Consider the following 20330-nt stretch of genomic DNA (forward strand, 5'->3'; position numbering starts at 1 on the left):
TCTCTCGCTCTTTCTCTCTCTCTCTCTCATTCTACTACACTACCACCATCACCATCACCTCTGCCCAGAAATTGAACCCACTGGCTGGATCAATTCATTAGGTTTTTTATTTTTTTAATAATAAACACTTTTTAGAAATAGGGAAACATGCCAACATGTGTGAATACAGGATGTTCATCACAGTGTGATTATAGAAGGGAAAAAAGCACGTACGTCCTCCAGTTGAGAACTGGGATACTCCTCTAGAGAAACCCAACACCTGTTAGACATGAAGTCGAGATCTTTAGCGGGGCAGGGGTGTGTGGGACATGGCCTCGTATCATGCGCATCATGGCCTGTGCAGAGGTAGACAGGACTCTCAGTCTCTTGCATTAAGTTCTCTAACCTACTTTCACTGGTGCAGCTGAAAAGTCACATCAGCTTTTTGGACATGTGCATCGCATAATAGTGCATCACAAAGTCACACGAAAACCCTGTGTCCTCTGTTATATGTGTAATTGCTAAGCTGTGTCTCCCCTAAGCTGCCTTTGGACATACTGGTGTCTGTCATGTTTTGTCGTTTTTGTTAACCAAGCATAACGTGTTACACGGATCCCACTTAAATTTCTCTTCTTAGATGCCTCGATGCTAGTCTGCCAAGGTCTTTCTGGATACTGAGTCCTCATCCAGTGCATTTAACACTCTGAACTAGCTTTGTATCATATGCAGTTGATGGCTGTGGCTTCTGTGTTTTCTCCTTGGTTCTAAGCCAGCTGTAAGATAATAGAGTCGTAGGAAAAAGAGGTTGCCGATGTCCTGCAGAGCGTCGGATTCCCTGAGACACAGACTAAAAACCTGGCCTTGGCTGTAGCCATCTTAGCACAAACTATATTTTTGGCTTTTATTGTTCACAATAGAGTGTTTAGGTTAAGGTGACCATTTAATGAATATTAGGAATTCTCAGATGTAGTCGAGACTTTCCATCCACACCCTGTTAAAAGAAGAGATTCTTATTTCACGTTACTTAAAGAATATCTTTAATTGACCTAAAATGTATGTAATGTAAAATTAACCATTGTAAAGTGTACGTTCCAGTGGCATTTAGTACGTTCAGAATGTTGTGCCACCATCACCTTCATCTGGTTCTAAAATGTTGTCATCGTCCCCAAAGGAGATCCTGTTCTCATTGAGTCACTCCCTACTCTGCCCTCCCCCAGCCCCTGGCGACTTCTCATCTGTTTTCTGTCTTTCTGGCTTTATCTATCGTAGATATTTCGTCTAAATGGAATCATACATGTTACTTTTTCGTCTAGCTTCTTTTCCTTAATATAATGAGATTCATCCATATTGTAGCACGTTTCGGTACTTCTTTCTTTTTTATAGATGAATGATATTCCATTGCACTTTGTTTTGAATTTTAAAAATCTGAAGTAAAACGAATGTATTTTAATGCTAAGAAAAAAAGGTTTTTTAATGTCTCATTTTTTAAAAATTTCTCATCAACAGCTAGTATTAACCTCCACCCACAAAGCACCTCACCTCTGTCCCACGAATTATTCTGTACGTCCTTATAGGTTTATACAGTTTCCTAACCTATTATGTTTCTGCATTTCATAGAAGAGGATTCAAGTTCAAGTGACCACCCAGGGTGGTGGAGCCAGGCTTTTAAAGGAAGACTTCTCACTCCAAGTCTTCTATTCTTCTGAAGTTCTCTGAAACAATGACTTTTATATCTTTATTTTAGACATTCATAAAGCTCACTTCTCCAATAGAATCCTACCTCTTATCAGAAATCAACTCAGAGCCTTTCTCTAATAGAGAAGGGAGCTCAGAATCCTGCCCTCATTTTGTTAGATAGATCAGAGCACGTAGAGCCTAGTGGTTCACTTATCTAAGGACTCAAAGCCGTCTTCTAGTAGAATTAAGACTAGCTCTGGCTCTCAGAACAGCAGTTTGTTCTGAAATTCAGCCACTTAAAATGCGCACCATCCTTCTGAATTATAAGAGACAGTCGCTGAGCTGAAGAGTTGCAGGGAAGTGGTATCTGAAATAAAACAAGTTTATAAATGTGCATTCATGAATTTCTTCATTTAACAAGAAAATTTGAAGGCTCACTCTTGCAGAACTGTAGTTAATGTCCGATTTAGATATTAACATGGAAATGGGTGGCAGAGAAATTGCTAAGATTTGTCTCTGGAGTTTGTTTGCTGTTTACCACCAAGTGTCACCTAGCACTTGACCTCACTTTAGAAGTTATACCCAGAGGTAGACAATGGGAAATCAAACACCAAATTTTTTTTCTCACTCAGAGTAGAACCGCTAAGGCTCTACTTTTCTGAAGTATCATCCTTAATTGTGAAATTTTTCTTGCATCATGTTCCAATGGACTGGAGTACTGATTTAGAATATAATTCCTTTTTCTTAACTAATTGCATCATTTCTAATATCTTCAGAGTTAATACTTTTTAACGACAACATGACAAAGAGTATGAATATGTTTCCTCTAGACCTAAGAGCCTCTTCCCTCTCCTTAGGAGTCTCTCTTTCCAACCAGGTAGCCTTATTTTAAATATTATTACCAAACCAAACTCTTAACGCAGAATATAGTCATGCGCTGCCTACCAATGTTTCGGTTAACGACAGGCTGCATATATGACAGTTGTCCCATGTGATTATAGTGGAGCTGAAAAATTCCTATTGCCTAGTGATGTCATAGCTGTCATAACACATTACTAACGTGTTTGTGGTGATACTGGTGTACACAAACCTTAAAAATATAGCATATACCATTATGTACAGTACATAATACTCGATAATGATAATAAACAACTATGTCACTAGTTTACGTATTTACTATCTATACTATACTTGATATCATTATTTTGGAATGTACTCTCTCCACCTAGAAAGAAAGTTTGCTGTGATGTATTTACTATACTATACTGGATATCATTATTTTGGAATGTACTCTTTCTACTTAGAAAGAAAGTTTGCTGTGACACAGTGTGCCATGTTACACCGGCAGCAGCCTCAAGCATCTCATGTTTACCGCGTCTCTTGATCGCATCATTTTCTCTTGTGCTTGATTTAATCTCGTGTTGTCCTATCAATCGAGTGTAGCCCAAGTGTACAGTGTTTATAAAGTCTACAGTAGTGCACAGGAATGTCCCAGGCCCTCACATTCACTCCCCACTCACGCACTGCCTCTGACTCAGCCAGAGCAACTTCCAGTCCTGCAAACTCCATTCATGGTAAGTGCCCTATACAAGTGTACCGTTTTTTATCTTTTATACTGTACTTTTTCTATGTTTAGATTTTTTAGTTACATAAATACTTACCATTCTGTTACAGTTGCCTACAGTAAATACTTACCATTCTGTTACAGTTGCCTACATAAATACTTACCATTCTGTTACAGTTGCCTACAGTCTTCATTCTGGTAGCATGCTGTACATTTTTGTAGCCCAGGAGCAATAGGCTCTATCCTCTAGGGTTTGTTTAAGTGCATTCTGTGATTTTGCACAAAGTAAAATCACCTAACGAAGCATTTCTCAGAACATATCCCCATCATTAAGTGACACATGACTGTATTTAAATTGTGAAACCATTAGCTGAATTAGATCATGAAAATTTCGAAAGAAATATATTTTATTCCAAGTGATTAAGCCAGGTATGGTCTAGTTAATTATCTTCATAATGATCCTGAAATAAATGTGGATTTTAAGGTTCCTCATGCTATTGGTTATATGGTCATTTTCAGTAGACATCCTGAAGCCCAGCTGTGAATCTGGGCATTAACCCTCATGCTATTGGTTATATGGTCATTTTCATGCTATTGGTTATATGGACATCCTGAAGCCCAGCTGTGAATCTGGGCATTAAAACTATTTTTGCCTTTGCAAAATGAGGCTCCAAGTTTATGTGACTCTCACCTAGCACCACGTGACAGTTCTCTTTCTGCCCATTCCTATCTTTCCTCAAGTTTGGGAAGCATTTTGGGATGCAAATTGGTCATATATAATCATAAAATTCAGTGGATAAATATCAGTTATTTTTTGCTAACTCAGAGACTTATTTTCAGAAATCCTTGATACCTAGAGCAGGTCATTAGTATCGCAAGTATGCCTCCAGCAAAGGCTTCCGGTCTCACCCCATTGAACATTTAGACTATTCAGAAGCCTGTGTTTGTCACCTTCATTGATTAACTAGATTTGGAGGGGAGAAAGAAAAATTACATTTACAGCAGTACCTTGGGGAGGCCACCGATAGCAATTATTTTGTATTTGAAAGGAAGTATGAATACATATTTTGTCCTATTTTCGCATAGAGAGCCTCTTACTTATGGTCAACCCAGCACCACTACATTTTGATATTATCACATTCTTTTCTGGAACAAAAGCCAACAGCCGTTTTTAATTAAAACCTTTCTAGAAAGAATGCTTCAACCTTCCCCACCCCTACCCAACTGAATTTCAAATAATGTTTAATTCGGCTTGGCTTTCAGTCTGTAAAGCATAAGCAATCAGCCGCACTGAAGAAGGAGAAGAAATGTTTTTACAGTTCCACAAATGTTTCTAATTGGCAAGAGCAAGTTGTTAATGGGAGATAAATTGCCTGGGGTGGGTGTGGGTGGGTGTGTCACGTGCGTGTGTGCTCACTTGGGCCCACATGTGGCGGTAATGATGTGAGCACGTACCTGGGCTTTGCACAATGCGCCGTGTTGCAAAAATGAGCAGAGCTGGAGATTGAAAGGGGCTGGGGCTGAGCTGCCCTGTCCGTGGCCAGGCACAAGATGGGATGCGGTAGAGAGCTGGTTTCTTACCAGGACTCAGACCCCAGGCAGCAGGCCCACCCTCCCATCGGGAACTGTGAACAAGGAGCTTGTAAAATACACAGACCAAAAGAAAATGACCCCTATTGACTGAAACCAGCTGTGTCAGGCTTCTCACTGTCTCTCCTGATTTGCTCTCTCAAATAAATGGATGTGGTAGGGGACGATAGAAAGTAAACAATCATTTTTTTTCCTTTCTTGCAGTCACACCTCCATAAGAGTCCTGATTTTTATAGCTGAAAAATATATGTTTATTTGCTCATTAATTTTCCTCTCTCTCTCCCTTGCCTTTTCTTGGCGTTGGGTAGAATGTTACTAAAAACAAGACACAGTTCAGCTTCACAGAGAAAAATCATTCTGCGAAATACAGCTTGGACTCATTTACTGTTCATTTATCATCTCTACAAGAGTAGGGTACAAATATCTATATTTGGTATATTTTAATGATTTACAGTGCAGTGACTCTTGTTGGCACCAGGCTAGAGGGAAGCAGTAGGCCTTTTAGGACTTTGAGAAGTGCTCCAAACTGTTTAGAAATGACACAGAGAATATTAAATGTGGCATGTGCTGAGCAGCATGATTATCATTGATCTTCACCATTTTCCTTCAAAGATGATGTAGGCTGGTGCTTGGAGGGTGGACTCAACCCGAAGGCCTGAGATTCTCTAAAAAAAGATGCTTGAAAGTCTTCATTTCCACCCTTAAGTGTGTATTTTTTCTCTCTGGTGCTTTGAAAAAGCTTGGATTTTATGCATCTCCCATTTCCTTCATGTAGTGGGTAAATAATGATGCGCCTAACTCAGTGCCCAATAAATATTTGTTGAGTGAGTAAATAGTTAAACGGAATGTTATAGCCTTACTAATATTATTGTCTTGGCGTGAAACATGCAAGAATAGACTTGAGGCAATCAAGTAATTTCCCTTAACAGTACAAGCTAATTATTTGAGAGATGAAAATCTGGTACATAGTATTTATTTGTCAGGCTCCATTTGCTCCTAATTAAAGGTGGAAAACTTGTTTGTAGCATCGAAGGCATAACATAGTGACCCACTCCTAAACGTCTTTTCAATTCTCCATGCCACTTTTTTCAGGGAAAATATATCGAGATCGAGTTAATATGCATTCCTTCTGTTTATTTATGTTTTCTTTTTTTTCTGTTTTCCTTTTTTAGAGGGCGGGCAGCATGCGGAGCAGGGAGCTCTTTCGCAGTGCACTTTTACAGCCCATCTGCCTGCATGCTTCTGTAGTCGATTCTGCTGACCTTGGTTGCCTGATAGAATCATCCTCCCATGCAAATACCGCCTGTGTGATCCAAAACAAAACTGTAGCATCCTCATCATAAGCCTCAGAAAGTGTGATTCATTATTCATTCATCCAATCATTTAGACATTCCAAAAATATGAATTCAGTGCCTACTATGTACCAGGATCTGTGCTAAAGCTGTGAATTTCACACTAAGCGAAATCTACCATGGTTCCTGCCCTCATGAAGCTTACTATCTGGGATGGTTGATGGATATTAATTGAATAATCATTCAAAAAATCGTAACTACAACCTGAATTTTAAAAAGAGGAATATGGCTCTACTGGGACCATATAACAACAGGAATTGATTTAGACCATGAGACCAGGGAGAATTTTACTAAAGAGTAGCCTGGAGCTGAGAGATACAGAATGTCCGAAGAAAGGGAAGGATCATTCCAGGCAAGAAGACCGTCAAATGCACAGACCCGTGTGGTGTGTGGGGAAAGCAAGGGCTGATGGGAAGGAAGAGCCACACATTGGAGTGCCTATGCATAGGCCACATCAAGGCCTTCATCCCATGAGCATCAGAAAGACATAAAAGGGTCATATATTCACGGGTTATAAGTGGGGATGAGGATGAGGGACCTTGTCAGATCTATGTTTCGTAGTGGTGGTGGTCGGGAATATAAGTATTGATGCTTCACAAATACAGCAGGGAGGTGATCACGCTAAGCCCTAGATGACCCTTTGCTGCATTTGAGCTTCCTGGAAATTCTTACCATCCACCCCTCCCTCTGGCGAGGTTCAGAGGGTGCGCATCCGGGTCTCTGTTGTATGCTGAGCAGCACACGCACAGCCCACTGCCAGTCAGTGTGTCAGAGGCGTCTCATCCTGCCAACTTTCCTAGCCTCTTCTCTTATTTTTTGCCTTTCTTTTTCATGACGGGGAGGTAGCATAACACAGCTTATTCCTGTTTACAACAAACTGTGCATGGCATGCCTTCTGGAACCTTCTCTCCTGATTTAGAGAACAGGCTCTGGAAGTAGCACACCTCCACCCCTTTCCAGAGATGTGAACTTGGCACATGGCTAAGCCGCTCTTTTAGCCTCGTTGGGTTGTTGTGAGGATTAGGTGAGTTAATACTTGTAAAAGACAGAATGAGGAGTGGCACATAGTGAGTACTCAATTAATGCCAGCCATTATCATTAGCCGTTTCTTGCTGATAAACACAGGTGTCAAAGATATATTGTTAAAGTGAAAAAAACACAAGATACAAAACTATATGTCATAAAAGGACTTGCACAAATCTGTTCTTATAAATGCTAAGAAAATGTCTGAGGACACGTGGTGGTTACATCTGAGTAATGTGACTGGGGCTTAAAGAGAAGGGTAGGCAAGTGGCTTTACTTTTTCACCTCATAGTCTTGTAGTAGTTGACTTTTTTTTACTATGTGGGTGCATATTTTTATAATAACGAAATTACAAATAGTTTAGACAGTCCATTAACCTGAAACTAATATAAAATAATATTTAAAAGAGAAAGAAAATTTATTAATATTATTTAATATGTCAACTTTTTAAAAATAAAATTATTTCATTATAGTCTTTTTTCATAATTTTCTTCACTGTTAAGTTTGGAGATGTCATTTAGAAACTTTTCTTGAGGTAAAAACCCATATATCTGAAGTCCAGCCATTTATTTGATTTTCGTTTCTTTTCCTTATGTTATATTCAACCCAAAGCTTTAAAATCACATGCTATTATGATCCCACTGTTATGAAATTATGCTGCTTGCTCCTTCATCTCTACATGTGCACACAGAGTCATCTGGAATGCTCTTCACTCACCAAATATAAACAACGCATTTGGTTCATTCGTTGCTGACTTCATTGTACTTTTAGCACGGCTTAAATTTTTTGTAATGAGCATTTTTATAAAAACAATGAAAGCATTTCCGAAAATTGAAGATGAGGCGTATTCATTTACTCTTCCTAAACACATATCCAGCATCTAACCTTTCCCAGGAAGTCAGGAAACAACTTCTTCAGGATTACCGTGATGAAGGACAGTAGCTGTTGCTCATGAACAAGGAGGCAGGTGGGCCTAGTGGTTCCTGGATCAGGGTGTAGGAGGTGTTTCCCATGGTTATCTAATACTAACATACAGTCTAATGAGTCTCAATCCCCTCCTTTTTTTTTTTTACAGGTGGAGTCTCTTTATGTTTAACTAAAGATTTTGATGAATAGAATTGGTATTTATCAAATAACGATTGAGAACCATTAATTTTGTACAGGGCTGGAACATGGTGGCTTTGATCATCATTTAGATACACCTCTTCTTTTTCACAGTGAATACACACCACTGTCATCAATCAGATAAGAACACAAATCAGGAGAGAACTTTGAGCTCCCTAGTAAAGGCATGAAGCTCCCTAGTAAAGGCATGAAGCCAATGCGAGCTTGCCAACCAGACTGTCATCTCTGCATAAGATACAATTTCAAGGAGTAACTGTATTGTACAGTACTTAGCACATGGGGCCCCTCAGATATGATGATACATCTCTGTGTACAAGAAAAAACAATTTTGAAGAAAACTGCAACTCAACCAATGACCAACTGATTGTTTAAATCGAGGCCAGGAAATGATGGCCCGTGGGCCTAATTTTGCACAGCACATAAGCTAAAAATGGATTTTACATTTTTAAGTAATTTTTAAAAATCAAAAGTAGAATAGCCTTTTATGTTATATGAAAAGTCTGTGAAATTCAGATTTCCCAACCCTAAATAAAGTTACATTGAAACATAGCGTGCTCATTACATACTGTAGACAGTATGTAAATGCACTCCGTATGTAAATGAACTCAGTATGTAAATGCACTCATAGGGGAGAGTTGTCACTGTGACAGCAAGTGGAAGGCATGCAATGACAAAAAATATTTACTATATGACTCTTTATAGAAAAAGTTTGCTGACCCTGCTTTAGATTTAAGTAGAAGTTATTTCTATGCATGTCCGTTTGCTTGTTAAAGGGCAATGCTTTTGTGTTAGAAATATACCTGTTAATGTGGCCATCAGAGAAGCTATTCTGCTTTTCTCACTGGCTTTCCAAAGTCTGAAGAAAGTTATTGTGTGAAAAAAATTAGATTATCATGAAGGACTACAAGTAACATCATGGTAACAAATGGAAAAGCCTTACATGTTGTCTTCAGAAGTTATGGATTATAATATAATTTGAAGGTCTTAAATAGCATTAGTACTGTTCCCATATTCTAAAATTTGTAGTTATTTCCTCCTCATGTCTGAGAAATCTTTTGAAAGGCAAAAACTTTTTATTCTTGTGACTTAAAAAACACAGTGCCATATCAGATGGGCCCTTTGCTCAGTGGCATTACCATATCGAATGGTTTTATTTGGTTTTTACTTGTATTCAGCTGTAGGTTATGATGAACAATTGGATAATAGGAAATACCTTTTAGTAGAATGTCTAAATCTTGATACAGTATCTCGCTCATTTGCTGTGGCAGTTGAATTAATAAACATTTATGGCTGACGTTAACCCTCGTACCTCTCATAAGATATATGAAGAAATGAATTAATATAAAAGCCAGACTGCTACCAGGAAAAAAAAAATGTTAGCAACAGCACCATAAAGTATTACAGAATTGAAAATATGAGCCATTGGATTAGAAATTCCTATTGCGTGCGTGACTGACCTCAGCTGTCCCCTCTTGTTTCATTCCGTTTCAGAGGTTGAAGGCCGCACTGACTCACCATCCTGCTGCCATGGCAAATGGGAATATGAACACCATGGGACACATGATGGAAATGATGGGCTCCCGGCAGGACCAGACGCCGCACCATCACATGCACTCCCACCCGCATCAGCACCAGACACTGCCGGCCCATCACCCCTACCCGCACCAGCACCAGCACCCAGCACACCATCCTCATCCTCAACCCCATCACCAGCAGAACCACCCACACCATCACTCCCACTCCCACCTCCATGCACACCCGGCACATCACCAGACCTCGCCACACCCACCCCTGCACTCCGGCAACCAAGCACAGGTAAACCCTTTCCCTGATCTCTTTCCCCTTCTTCTTAACAGAGCAAGCTCTGAAGCGGGGAGGGGTTCAATGGCAGCGACCTTGTTTGACAAGCCCAGGTGTTCTGTCTCACACTCCGGAGAGCTCTGTTCATTTCCTAGGAGGTAATGGTTACCCATGAGGTCCTACCAGATCCTAGTTTCTATAAGTAATATGGTAAATTTCCAGTCTAGCCTCTAGAGATAAATGTAAACTTCAAATATTCCAAAACTGATTTTTGCTGTATGTTACAGTTAACTCTAAAAAAGTAATACCGATGGCAGGATTAGGAAGAATTTAAGCATGTGAAGAAAGATGTGAATGAAGAATGAGAAAACTCGGTTAATTCTAACTGTGGTTCTAGCCACCGTGTTTTATAACATCATCGAGACTCAATTTTGTCTCCTGTAAAATGGAAGTAAAATACAATGGACAATCTTCGAAGTAACATTAAATGTTAGAAACCTAAAGAGTAACAATTCCAGGCAGACAAAGAGGCTCGGTAATGGATGTCGGGGCATAAGGTGCTGTGTAAACGGTGAAGAGAGGTGACTCATCCCACCCAGTGTGAAATGCGTTGGAGGAAGCCGACAGAGAGCCAAGTGCCATAGAGGATCAGTGTGAGAGGAGGGCCAAATCCCAGGGGTGGAGAGTCACCAGGAGTGGCTAGAGAAAAAGCCAGCATTTAGACTCTACCAAAAGAGGTTTGGGGGACCAGGCAGACGTTATGTCACCAAGCCCAAGAAGAGAGGCGGGTCCTTGTACCCACTTGAGTTTTAGTAAGTGGATGGAGGGCATGTCTAGGAACAGGGCTAGCCCTGGACACTTTGGATCTTCGAGCAGGATGACCTTTGTCAGTCCCCTCCACACATTTCACACTGCCAGCTTCCAACCAGCTGGGTCAGAGTGGTGTCCGAAGCTTGGGACCGCCAATAACACTTATTCATCATCTGCCTCTGGACCTCACACCAGGCAGCTTCTTGAGCTCTTGAACCCTCTTCCCTAACACTCACCCAATCTGGACAGCCATCCACAAAATGGGTCGTTCACAAACAACTCTCAGCTGATGAGCTATTCAGTAGACAAGCTTACTTGTTAGATAAGCTTACGTTTGCAAAGGTTCTTAGAGGTATCCTGTACAGCAAATAAGAATGCAGGCTTCAGAGTGAGAAAACTTTCACCCTGTTACCATCTTACTTCCTACTGTGTGACTGTGGTCAGATTAACCTCCCTAAGCCTCAGTTTTCTCATCCACAAAATGGGATAATAAGAGACTAAGCTCATAGGTTCTTGGGATCATTAAGTAAGCAAATGTCTGTAAAGCCCTCAGCACAGTTTTCAATACATGTTGGCCAGGATTCATTCTAAACTGAAGTAATGCGACGGAAGTTTAGCAAGCAGTGTAGCAATAAAACGTCATCTAAAGCACCGTTTTAGTCAAATACCATAGTAAGACATGTATTTATAAGCGAGAGAGAGAGAACTACAAAGTCCAAGATGGGCAAATAGACTCATATGTGTACTTATTTTTTTAAGGAAAAAGATAACATCAAGTTTTGGTTGCCTTTGTGTGCAAGTTACTTCATAGACAAGTTTAACAGTTCATTGAATATAAAAGCCATTCATTAACTAATTACCAGTTAGCCAATTGCCTTCCATTTCAAGTCAGTAAGAGGCCAATTGTATTGCAGTTAGTTCGTTGCTATTATAATTAGCTGAACAAACGTTTGCTCTTTTACCCTATACTAAAAAGAAAAAGACCAAGTTGGTCTTGTTAAAATGTGAACAAATCATTTAGACAGTATTCAAAATGTTGGCTCTTAACTTGTGTTAACTTGTCTGATTACTGAGATCTCGTCATATTGCTTAATTGTATGATTATCTGAATAGTAGACATAGAGGCTTATTAAGGTTATTCCAACTCTGAGATTCTAAGATGATTTGAAATAAATTCTATCTTCTTGAAATCACAATTCATTCTTTTTGGTCAAAATTTTCAGATTGTCTGTGCCAACAGAATTCCATTTTAAAAATAAATGTTAAGTAACAATAATTACCAGGGACACAAATTCTGGCCTTAGGGTTGCATTTGCAATTTCTCCTGACTTCCAGTGATTCTCTTGCACATAAGAATGCGATTTCAGAGTCCTGGTGTCACTCCTCAGCCACCAAATTTCTCGTAATCATACTACACCTTGAACCCTGAACCTGGACTCAACCTGAAACCACCACATAACTTACCCCTTTGGGTGAAGGCACAGGACAAGTGTCAGAGGATAAAGATGGGTTAAAGTTAGAGGGGGAGGATGCCGCTTTGAGAGAGAGGTCTCTGCACTGGGGATTAAAACTCAGTTTTGCCTGCTTGAGAGTCTTACCTGAGGCTGACAATCGAGATCATTAATTCACAAAAATAAATGATTAAGGCAAAACAGCCAAGTGAGCAAGTTCTCTCCTAGTGCTTTGCTTTGTGGTGGCATCTGAAGGGACAAGTGCTAAACCTTTGCTAGTAACAAGAATTACTTTTCGTGGCCACTCTGGTGAGTAAGACCTTAGACAATTTATTTTGTTATTCCTCTGTGATGGGAAGAAAAGGAATCACCCGTAAAACGTTTTAGAAAATGTCTTTGCTTTAAATAAAATTACTGAGGTGCAGTCCAACCTCAGTCTTGAGCCTAATGCTTTTACAATTAGTCATATAAGATTTGATAGAGTTTAGGATGAAAATATATCACCAGCGGTCAGCTGATGTCAGCCCGTAGCCATTATTAGCGCAATTACAGTCCTTCTGATTGATTTCAATCACAGGGTTGGAATGTGGTAGAAAAGGTTGCTGGACTTCAGTTTTAAAACTTTTTGCCTGTTATTTCTGCAGGTTAAATGTCTCTTGTAAAACAACTTTATAGGTAGTGCAGCCATAAGCCTGAGTGACTAAGAAATGAGAGAGAGGGAAAAAAAGAAAGAAAGAAACACCCTTTATTGAGAACGAAGAAGGGGGAAGGAGTGAAGTGCATTAGCAAAAGCATTAGGTGTCCAGACACATAAAGAGTCAGTCGTAGAAATTTCACTAGGTGCTGTGTGTCTGCCTCGTGAAGGGAAATAAAGCTATACGTGTGGGGGGCTCCCAAACCTTAGATGTTGCTGAGCCCCGTGCAGATCTTACGAGGCATCTGTAAGCATAGTAAAACTTTTTAATAAAGTGCTTTGCCACTCCTAGGATTTCCTTATAATGTAAGTGAATGGGGGAGCACAGCAGACCCTCCCTGTTGCACCCGCGTGGTGTATAACAGGGCTCAGTGCTGCTTCGGGCATCGTCGCACACCTTTAAGGGCCCTGCTTCCCAATCACCTGGAAAGGCCTCCTGTAACTCCCTCCACTTTAATCAAAGCTCTGAGGAGCAGGCAGATCCATCTGGAGTCTGTAGGCTCGGCTAGTCCTTAGCGTTCAGAACCGTGAAATAGCGAAAATCAGATTCCAGCTGACGTCTGGGCTTCACAGGTTTCTTTTGACGGGAGTCACAGCGGAGATCGGTCCAGAGGTGTGTTCTGGGAACACGGCTTTGACACCGTTAGAATGAAAGGGGCTCAGAGGCTGCCCGGAAGGAGTTCTCTGCAGGTGACAGACGACTCATCAGTATTGTAATGATAACCCTGACGTCTCTGTGTTCACCTGTGGCCATACACTGGCTCTTTAAAATCTTCAAACGCACCTTAAATAAAACGTTTGTAACATCTGAAGGAGAAAAAAGTATGTTTTCTCTGCCGTGATTCAGCTAAATACCTGTGGGGGAGTGGGGGGTGGAGAAATCTATTTGGTTCTTTTCACAAGTCATTCCTATATCTTGCCGAAGATATAGAAGATAACTATATCTCCTATAGAAGATAGCTCAGCGGATGCCTTTTCAGGAGCATGATTTCATTCTTAGAAAACAAGTTTGATGTGCTCACTAAAGCAACGGACTTCTCTGTGCTTTGCATTGCAACGCTGGCCAGGCTTTCTCCCCCTACCCGACGTGTTTCTTCCCCACCCTGTCACCCCTTCCCTCTCATTTCCAGCAGGTTTCACCAGCGACGCAACAGATGCAGCCAACCCAGACGATACAGCCGCCCCAGCCCACAGGGGGGCGCCGGCGAAGGGTGGTGGACGAGGATCCTGATGAGAGGAGGCGGAAATTTCTGGAACGAAACCGAGCAGCCGCCACCCGCTGCAGACAGAAGAGGAAGGTCTGGGTGATGTCACTGGAAAAGAAAGCTGAAGAACTCACCCAGACAAACATGCAACTTCAGGTGCAGGCCACTGTCTCTCTCCTCGGGACTCAAAGGCCCTGTGTGCTGGCACTTCCCGTCCCAGCAGGCCCGTGTTGACCCAAGCAGTCATGCCACACAGTAGCCCACAGAGCCACTGCAGGCTTATTCCTCCAGCTTTATTCATTCGGGGACACTCTACGAAACAAAATATACCATTCAGTTTTAAATCAGTCTGCCTACAAAGCTCTGAGGAGGGAGAACCTTCCTGACTAAGTTACACAGGCTTTGGTCAGAGGTTCAAACTCTGGTTCGGCCATTATTTGTTGTGTTTACTCTCTCTGGCTCTCATTTTCTTCATCTATAAAATGGGAATCATAACCTCATAGATTTTTGGGGAGGAATAAATGAACTAATGTGGACAAAGCCGTTTGCCCAGTGCCTGGCACATAATAAATTTCCAGCTGACAGGCAGCTCTTTATATTCGCCGGGTGAGGGGTTGCTTCGGCTTACACTAGGTTATCTATGTTTGTGTTTAATGGAGGAAAAGAAGGTTTGTGTTTATAATTTAGCTCTTTAGGAAAAGGTGTGTTTCTCATTTTCAAACTTGACGAGATTTGAGTCTTGCATGATTTTTGCCTTACATGGGTGGTTCGACTGGGGACCTTTTATAATGGCCACTTGTAGGAGTGCTTGAGAGAAGGAGAGGAAACTCCTGGACCTGGGGCTTCTCCAGCGGACTTCATGCCACACAAATGATGCAGCTCAGGGCATTCGTTCTAACACGGACAGGGTGCACTGTTCACCAGCAGGGAAAAAAGCCACCAAATCGGCATGTGACAAGCAGTCCAAGGACAGCAGTGAGAGTTGTAGATTAGAGCCCAGCACTTCCAGGAGCAGAGAGGATGGCTGTGAGTGGAGGGAAGGGGAGACAGGTCGCTCCAAGTAGGGAGCCTCTGTTCCTCAGTAGTTCATAGGTCACTTTCACCTCGCCGCACCTGGTCCTTGGTGCGTCCCTAGAAAGGAGCGATTAGGGGGCCAAAGCCTCAAAGCCTTTGCATATTTGATCTCATTAATAGGAAATGGACTTGGGACATCCAGTATACAAATTAAAAATATACGAAGAAAGTTCAGGTTACACATGAAATGAACATCATAATTTGTGGATGTTGACTTTTTACCCTAAATTGTGTGTGTGTGTGTGTGATAAAATACACACACCGTAAAAGAGAGAGAGAGAGAGAGAGAGAGACACATGAGAAAGACACTGGGAAACATGCAGCATGTGTGAGGGAAATAAGATTATGATTTTTCTCACTCACTTTTATGAAGTGGGGGGCTCTGTCTCATTTCCCTTTTGCCCCACTACCTACACCCTGTTGCTAATCTGGTATCCAGCAAGCATGGTGAGTTCCCAAGTATCTACATTCAATATCTTTTTGTTGAATAAATGAATGAGTTCCCCATCTCTAGAGTGTCTAAGAGCTGGCTGCCTGACCACTTGGCAAAAATGTGTTTGAAGGATGTCAAGCCACAGTGGGATGGCTGGACTCAAACACCTCGAAAGTCACTCCAACTTGAAAGTCTATAATTCTAGAATCTGGCAGGCACAGTAGTATGTGAGAAGCTTTTAGGTAGAACATTGGTAATACTTTTAATAGTCGTAGCAATCATTTTCCTTTTCATGTGAATTGAGAAAGGTAATTAGAACATCAAACCTTCAGTTTCACAAAGACTATTGGTAAGGATGGTGCTAAATCATTTTTTTAAAAATGAGTTAATTCGTACAAAGATGTTCAGTAAATAAAAGTTCTGGTGTATGTGAACCTAGTAAATATGACAGCAGTGGTCTGTGATGACTAAAGTGTGGGAATCCCTGGAATTTGCTACCAATTCTGAGATCAGGTCTGCAAGAGGACCATGAAAATGTGCAAGTTTTCTCAATCTTGGCACTGTTGACTTTTGGGACTTGATGATTTTTTGTTGTATTCTGTTCTTGGTAGATATTTAGCAGTATCCTTGATCTCTACCCACTAGATATCAGTAGCACCCTCTACCCCACCCTCCGGTTGTAACAACCAAAAAGTCCCCAGATACTGCCGAATGTCCTCTGTAGGGGCAAAATCATCCTTGGTTGAAAACCACTGCTTTAGATGAAGGAGCCAGCTGGCATGTGTCAGATGCCAACAAACATTTCAATCAGTTTCAACTGAAATGAGTCCTTGCAGAATTACTCCAGCACAGTGACTGTGGTCCTCCATAGTGACTATGAAACCTTGCGGGGAGTCCTAGCAGAGAGCCAGGAAAAGTAAAGATGCTGGTCGACTCCAGGGTCAGATGTGTTCATGGCTTGGCATATGTTTATATGTTATCACTTTTACAAAACACATAAGGTAAATTTACCCTTTCTGAGACCCTAATCCATTAATTCTCACATTTCTTAGAGCCAAATGGCTAACAAAAAGAGATACTAGAATTCTAGACTCCGAAAACCAGGAAAAAAATCCTATTAGGGCCATTCAACAGGCACCAATACTTTCGGTTGTTAAAGTGATGCCCGAGGAAGGGATAGTCTCTGAAAAGACAGTCTCTGAAAATTGTTGATGTTTTCCAACCACTGCTTTGCTTCAGAGGGACAGAAACCATAACTGCTCCGTGTTTTCTGTGATGCCGAGTGCTCTGCATCACGGCTTCTGATGCTGGATAGGATACTCAGATTCTGCTACCTTTGAATGACCCTTTCCCTCTCACTGGACCTTTGTCAGAAGAAAAAGGTGTCTCTCTTGCGGCTGGTTCAGCGAGCCAAAATTTAAGTAAACAGAAATGGAAGGTGCTAAGCAAACAAACTCCAGCCAAATGGAATATCCATGGTCTGGATGGCCAGCGGCCACTTTTGAGTTGTTTTCCAGCATAGAACCTTCTAGTTAGGCTACAGAATTTCAGATTGGAAAAAACAGACGCAAGAAAACAAAATCGAACTCCCAGACTTCATTTCCTCGGCTCATAACAAACCTCTACCCAAGAGGTCGACACAGGTATACAAACGGGAGGAGAGGGCAGAAACCACCCGATCTGATATTTTACAAAGGGAGAAACTGAGGACTGGGGGTCACGGGCCTTCCCGAAAGTCGCACAACCAAGAGGTGGCAGGATGAGGACCCAAGCGCGTTTCCTCCTGACCTAATCCACTTGCTCTGTGATCTTTCCTTCCAGAAAGTTCTTAAACTAAAGGAATCACATTCTTTTCTTTGACAGAGCAGCTAGGATCAGCTCTCAATTCATCAGCTGCTGGTGTGGGGCTCAGTGAGCGGGTTGTTTGTGTTCAGTAGATGATATGGAAATCATCTGGTCATCCACAGAAATAATTGCTTTTCTTTTTTAGTGCAAAGACACATGGCCTAAGTCGCTGCTGAAATTTTAGACACATGAGCCCAGGTTTGGGACTTGGCAAGAGAATAGGCCAGATGGGAACTGTTGCTTGACAAATTGAAAGTCCTTTGTTTTACAATGAACCAAACCTGGCCTCAGCTAATCCACAGAAAGGTGTGGGGGAGGGGCTATACTGCAGGGCCCATTTTGATTTTTTTTTTTTTGGCACAGATGACTGCTTGCATCAAAAAGCATTCTGGGTTTATCGTATTAACAAAATGACATACCCCAAACCATAAACTGCAAATGTAGCTTTGAGAGACTTCTTGGAGTGCTATTTAAAATATGCTGTTATGGTAGTAAATGTCTCTATAGGGGGCGCAACTTAAACTCAAGGCAACACCGTGAGTTTAAGAATAGATCGATCGGTCTCTATTTAAATGGCTGCTTTGGTGTAGCAAATCCAAACCACTTTAGAAAAATGAAGGGCTGATTTTAGCAGGAGAATCAATACTGATTATTAATACTTTGCTTTTGCAAAGTACTTTTATATGAAGACCTAGAACTAGTGTGACCTACACAAGGGAGTAAAAAAAAAAAAAAATTGATGATTTGCCTCGATTCGCAAAGCAAGATAATCCAGAGTAAGAAAATGTCTCCAGAAGTCCTGGTTTTTATTTTCCTACAAGAGCTGCAGGCCACATTTGATTTCCTTCATGCGTTTTGAAACATTTGCTATCTGGTTGTTCTCTTCCAAAATGAATTCAAGGTGATTATACTTCTGTTACCTTGAAAAGGATTTTTATTGAAAATACAGTCTGGTATTCATGCATTTCCTACGTTAGTCAGTCTGTCGATATGGAATCTTTAAAATGATTATGCATGTGCACAGCACACGATTCCCTCTGCTTTCTCCGGGCCAGCAATTCTTGACATTTCTTAGCCCAAAGGCTCCCTTATGGAATCTGATGAAAGCCTGTACACTCTCAACAATATGGACGCACACGTGGAGACAAAATTGTGTGCTAAAATGAGACCGTAGACGTTGCTTTGGAATCTTCCCTGGTAAGATCTGGAAGCACAGGAGATAGTGAAACAGGCTCCCTTAGGAAATCAAAGCGTATTTGAGAATATGAAAAGTAGTTAACTAGTAAGTTAAAAAAATCAAGATTGAGATTCATTGGATTAAATAATTAACTTTCTCAATAGAAGGTAACAGAGAAACACTCGTAGAATAAAAAACTACCTTGCTGGAGGGAACTAGAGAATTAGTCTGACCGTCTTGTTTTACACTAGGTTGGTGAAGCAACTTGGGAAGCCAGACTCTATTATTCTCAACCCTCAGTTGAGAGTCCCTTTTTCTGCTGGGAACTTATGCCATGAATTTCTGTTGCTTCTGTGGCCATTAGACTTTTATTTAGTCCTTATCAGCATCATAGTATGTGTGTATGAGTTAAACAAGAGGCTGATTGTATTTTCTCTATGGAGAATTTTAATTGACATTCATTCTCCAGCCATAACATAGCTAAATAACATAATTACGAACACATTACATTAAGGACTATGTCCATATTCACATATATCTTTAGATGATAGTCAGTTGTCATGGTATTCTTCAGGTTTTTATTGTGGCCCCTTATGGAAGCAAAGGGTTTATTGTGAAATGGTTCGGTGTGTGCCAAGTCTTGCGGGTGGTTAGCTCCTTGCAATTGTAGAAAGCCAAAGAACGGAATTCAAAGTGTTTTCTTAAGGAAGGGGCAAAGAACACTTCGTGCCTGGGAAATCGAACACTGCCTAGAAACTGCCCAGGACATAGTAGGGGAAGAAATGGAGACTGAAGTCGACCTTCCCAAGACGGCCACAAAGCAGAATTTTTTTCTTTCTTCCAGAAGTATAAGAAAGCAAGAGCATCTTATTTTGTTTGAAATACTGTATTTGTTATTTCTTAGGTCACAGAAGAAAAGCGTGGCTGGATTCACTAAAAATTGGAGCTGGACTCCATTTTCGAAAAGCTTTGTCTATATAATCTGCCACTGAGCATTTCTTCTCAGGGGGCAGGTGTCTAGCAGTTGTAATCTCGGAAAAGCGCCATTTCTATCGTCCAAATGCAAATAACATGACATTTCATTCTGAGGCCAAGAAATATCTATATTCACACATCTTAGTTTTCTTGTTCTCCTTTTCTGTTTTGTTTTGTTTTGTTTTTAACCAGGGGTTGCCTTCTATATAAATGGTCCCAAAGGAACTTTCTTTTACGCATGCTATTTTAAGCAGAGGGGTAGCTGAGAAAATCAAGGAAGGCTGTCTGAATTTAAATGGGCATAAAATCAGAGAGGAAAGAATTAGTGTTTAAGGCTAAAATAAATTGTCCTATAAATAAAATTATCTCACTGACCCCAGAATTGACAAAGGTCGCTTGGGGCTTTGACAGGGCCCCTTATCAATCACACTTGTTTGGAGATGAGAGATGCAGTTCACCTTCCTGAATGTTCTCAGATTTAAGAGCAATTTTCCTGTGTAATTAAGTGATTTATTTATTATTAATGCTAATTTCTCAGATAAGTTTTTTTTTTTTT

General features: G+C 40.9%; 1 protein-coding gene across 5 annotated transcripts in view; it reads left to right on the forward strand.

The window, feature by feature from the left end:
* The window catches only part of CREB5 (cAMP responsive element binding protein 5), a 380590-nt gene that overhangs the window by 351494 nt on the left and 8766 nt on the right, over window positions 1–20330 (forward strand). For 3 of the 5 annotated variants that reach the window (XM_015589514.2, XM_015589516.2, XM_025046871.1), the window contains exons 8-9: window positions 9802–10125; window positions 14196–14426. In XM_015589514.2, coding sequence (XP_015445000.1) covers window positions 9802–10125; window positions 14196–14426 — 555 coding nt within the window. The remainder of the gene's footprint in view (window positions 1–9801; window positions 10126–14195; window positions 14427–20330) is intronic. The other 2 variants (XM_015589515.2, XM_015589518.2) reach the window with 1 other exon arrangement.

This window comes from Pteropus alecto, unplaced genomic scaffold, assembly GCF_000325575.1.
Source record: "Pteropus alecto unplaced genomic scaffold, ASM32557v1 scaffold21, whole genome shotgun sequence".
Classification (NCBI taxonomy): Eukaryota; Metazoa; Chordata; class Mammalia; order Chiroptera; family Pteropodidae; genus Pteropus; species Pteropus alecto.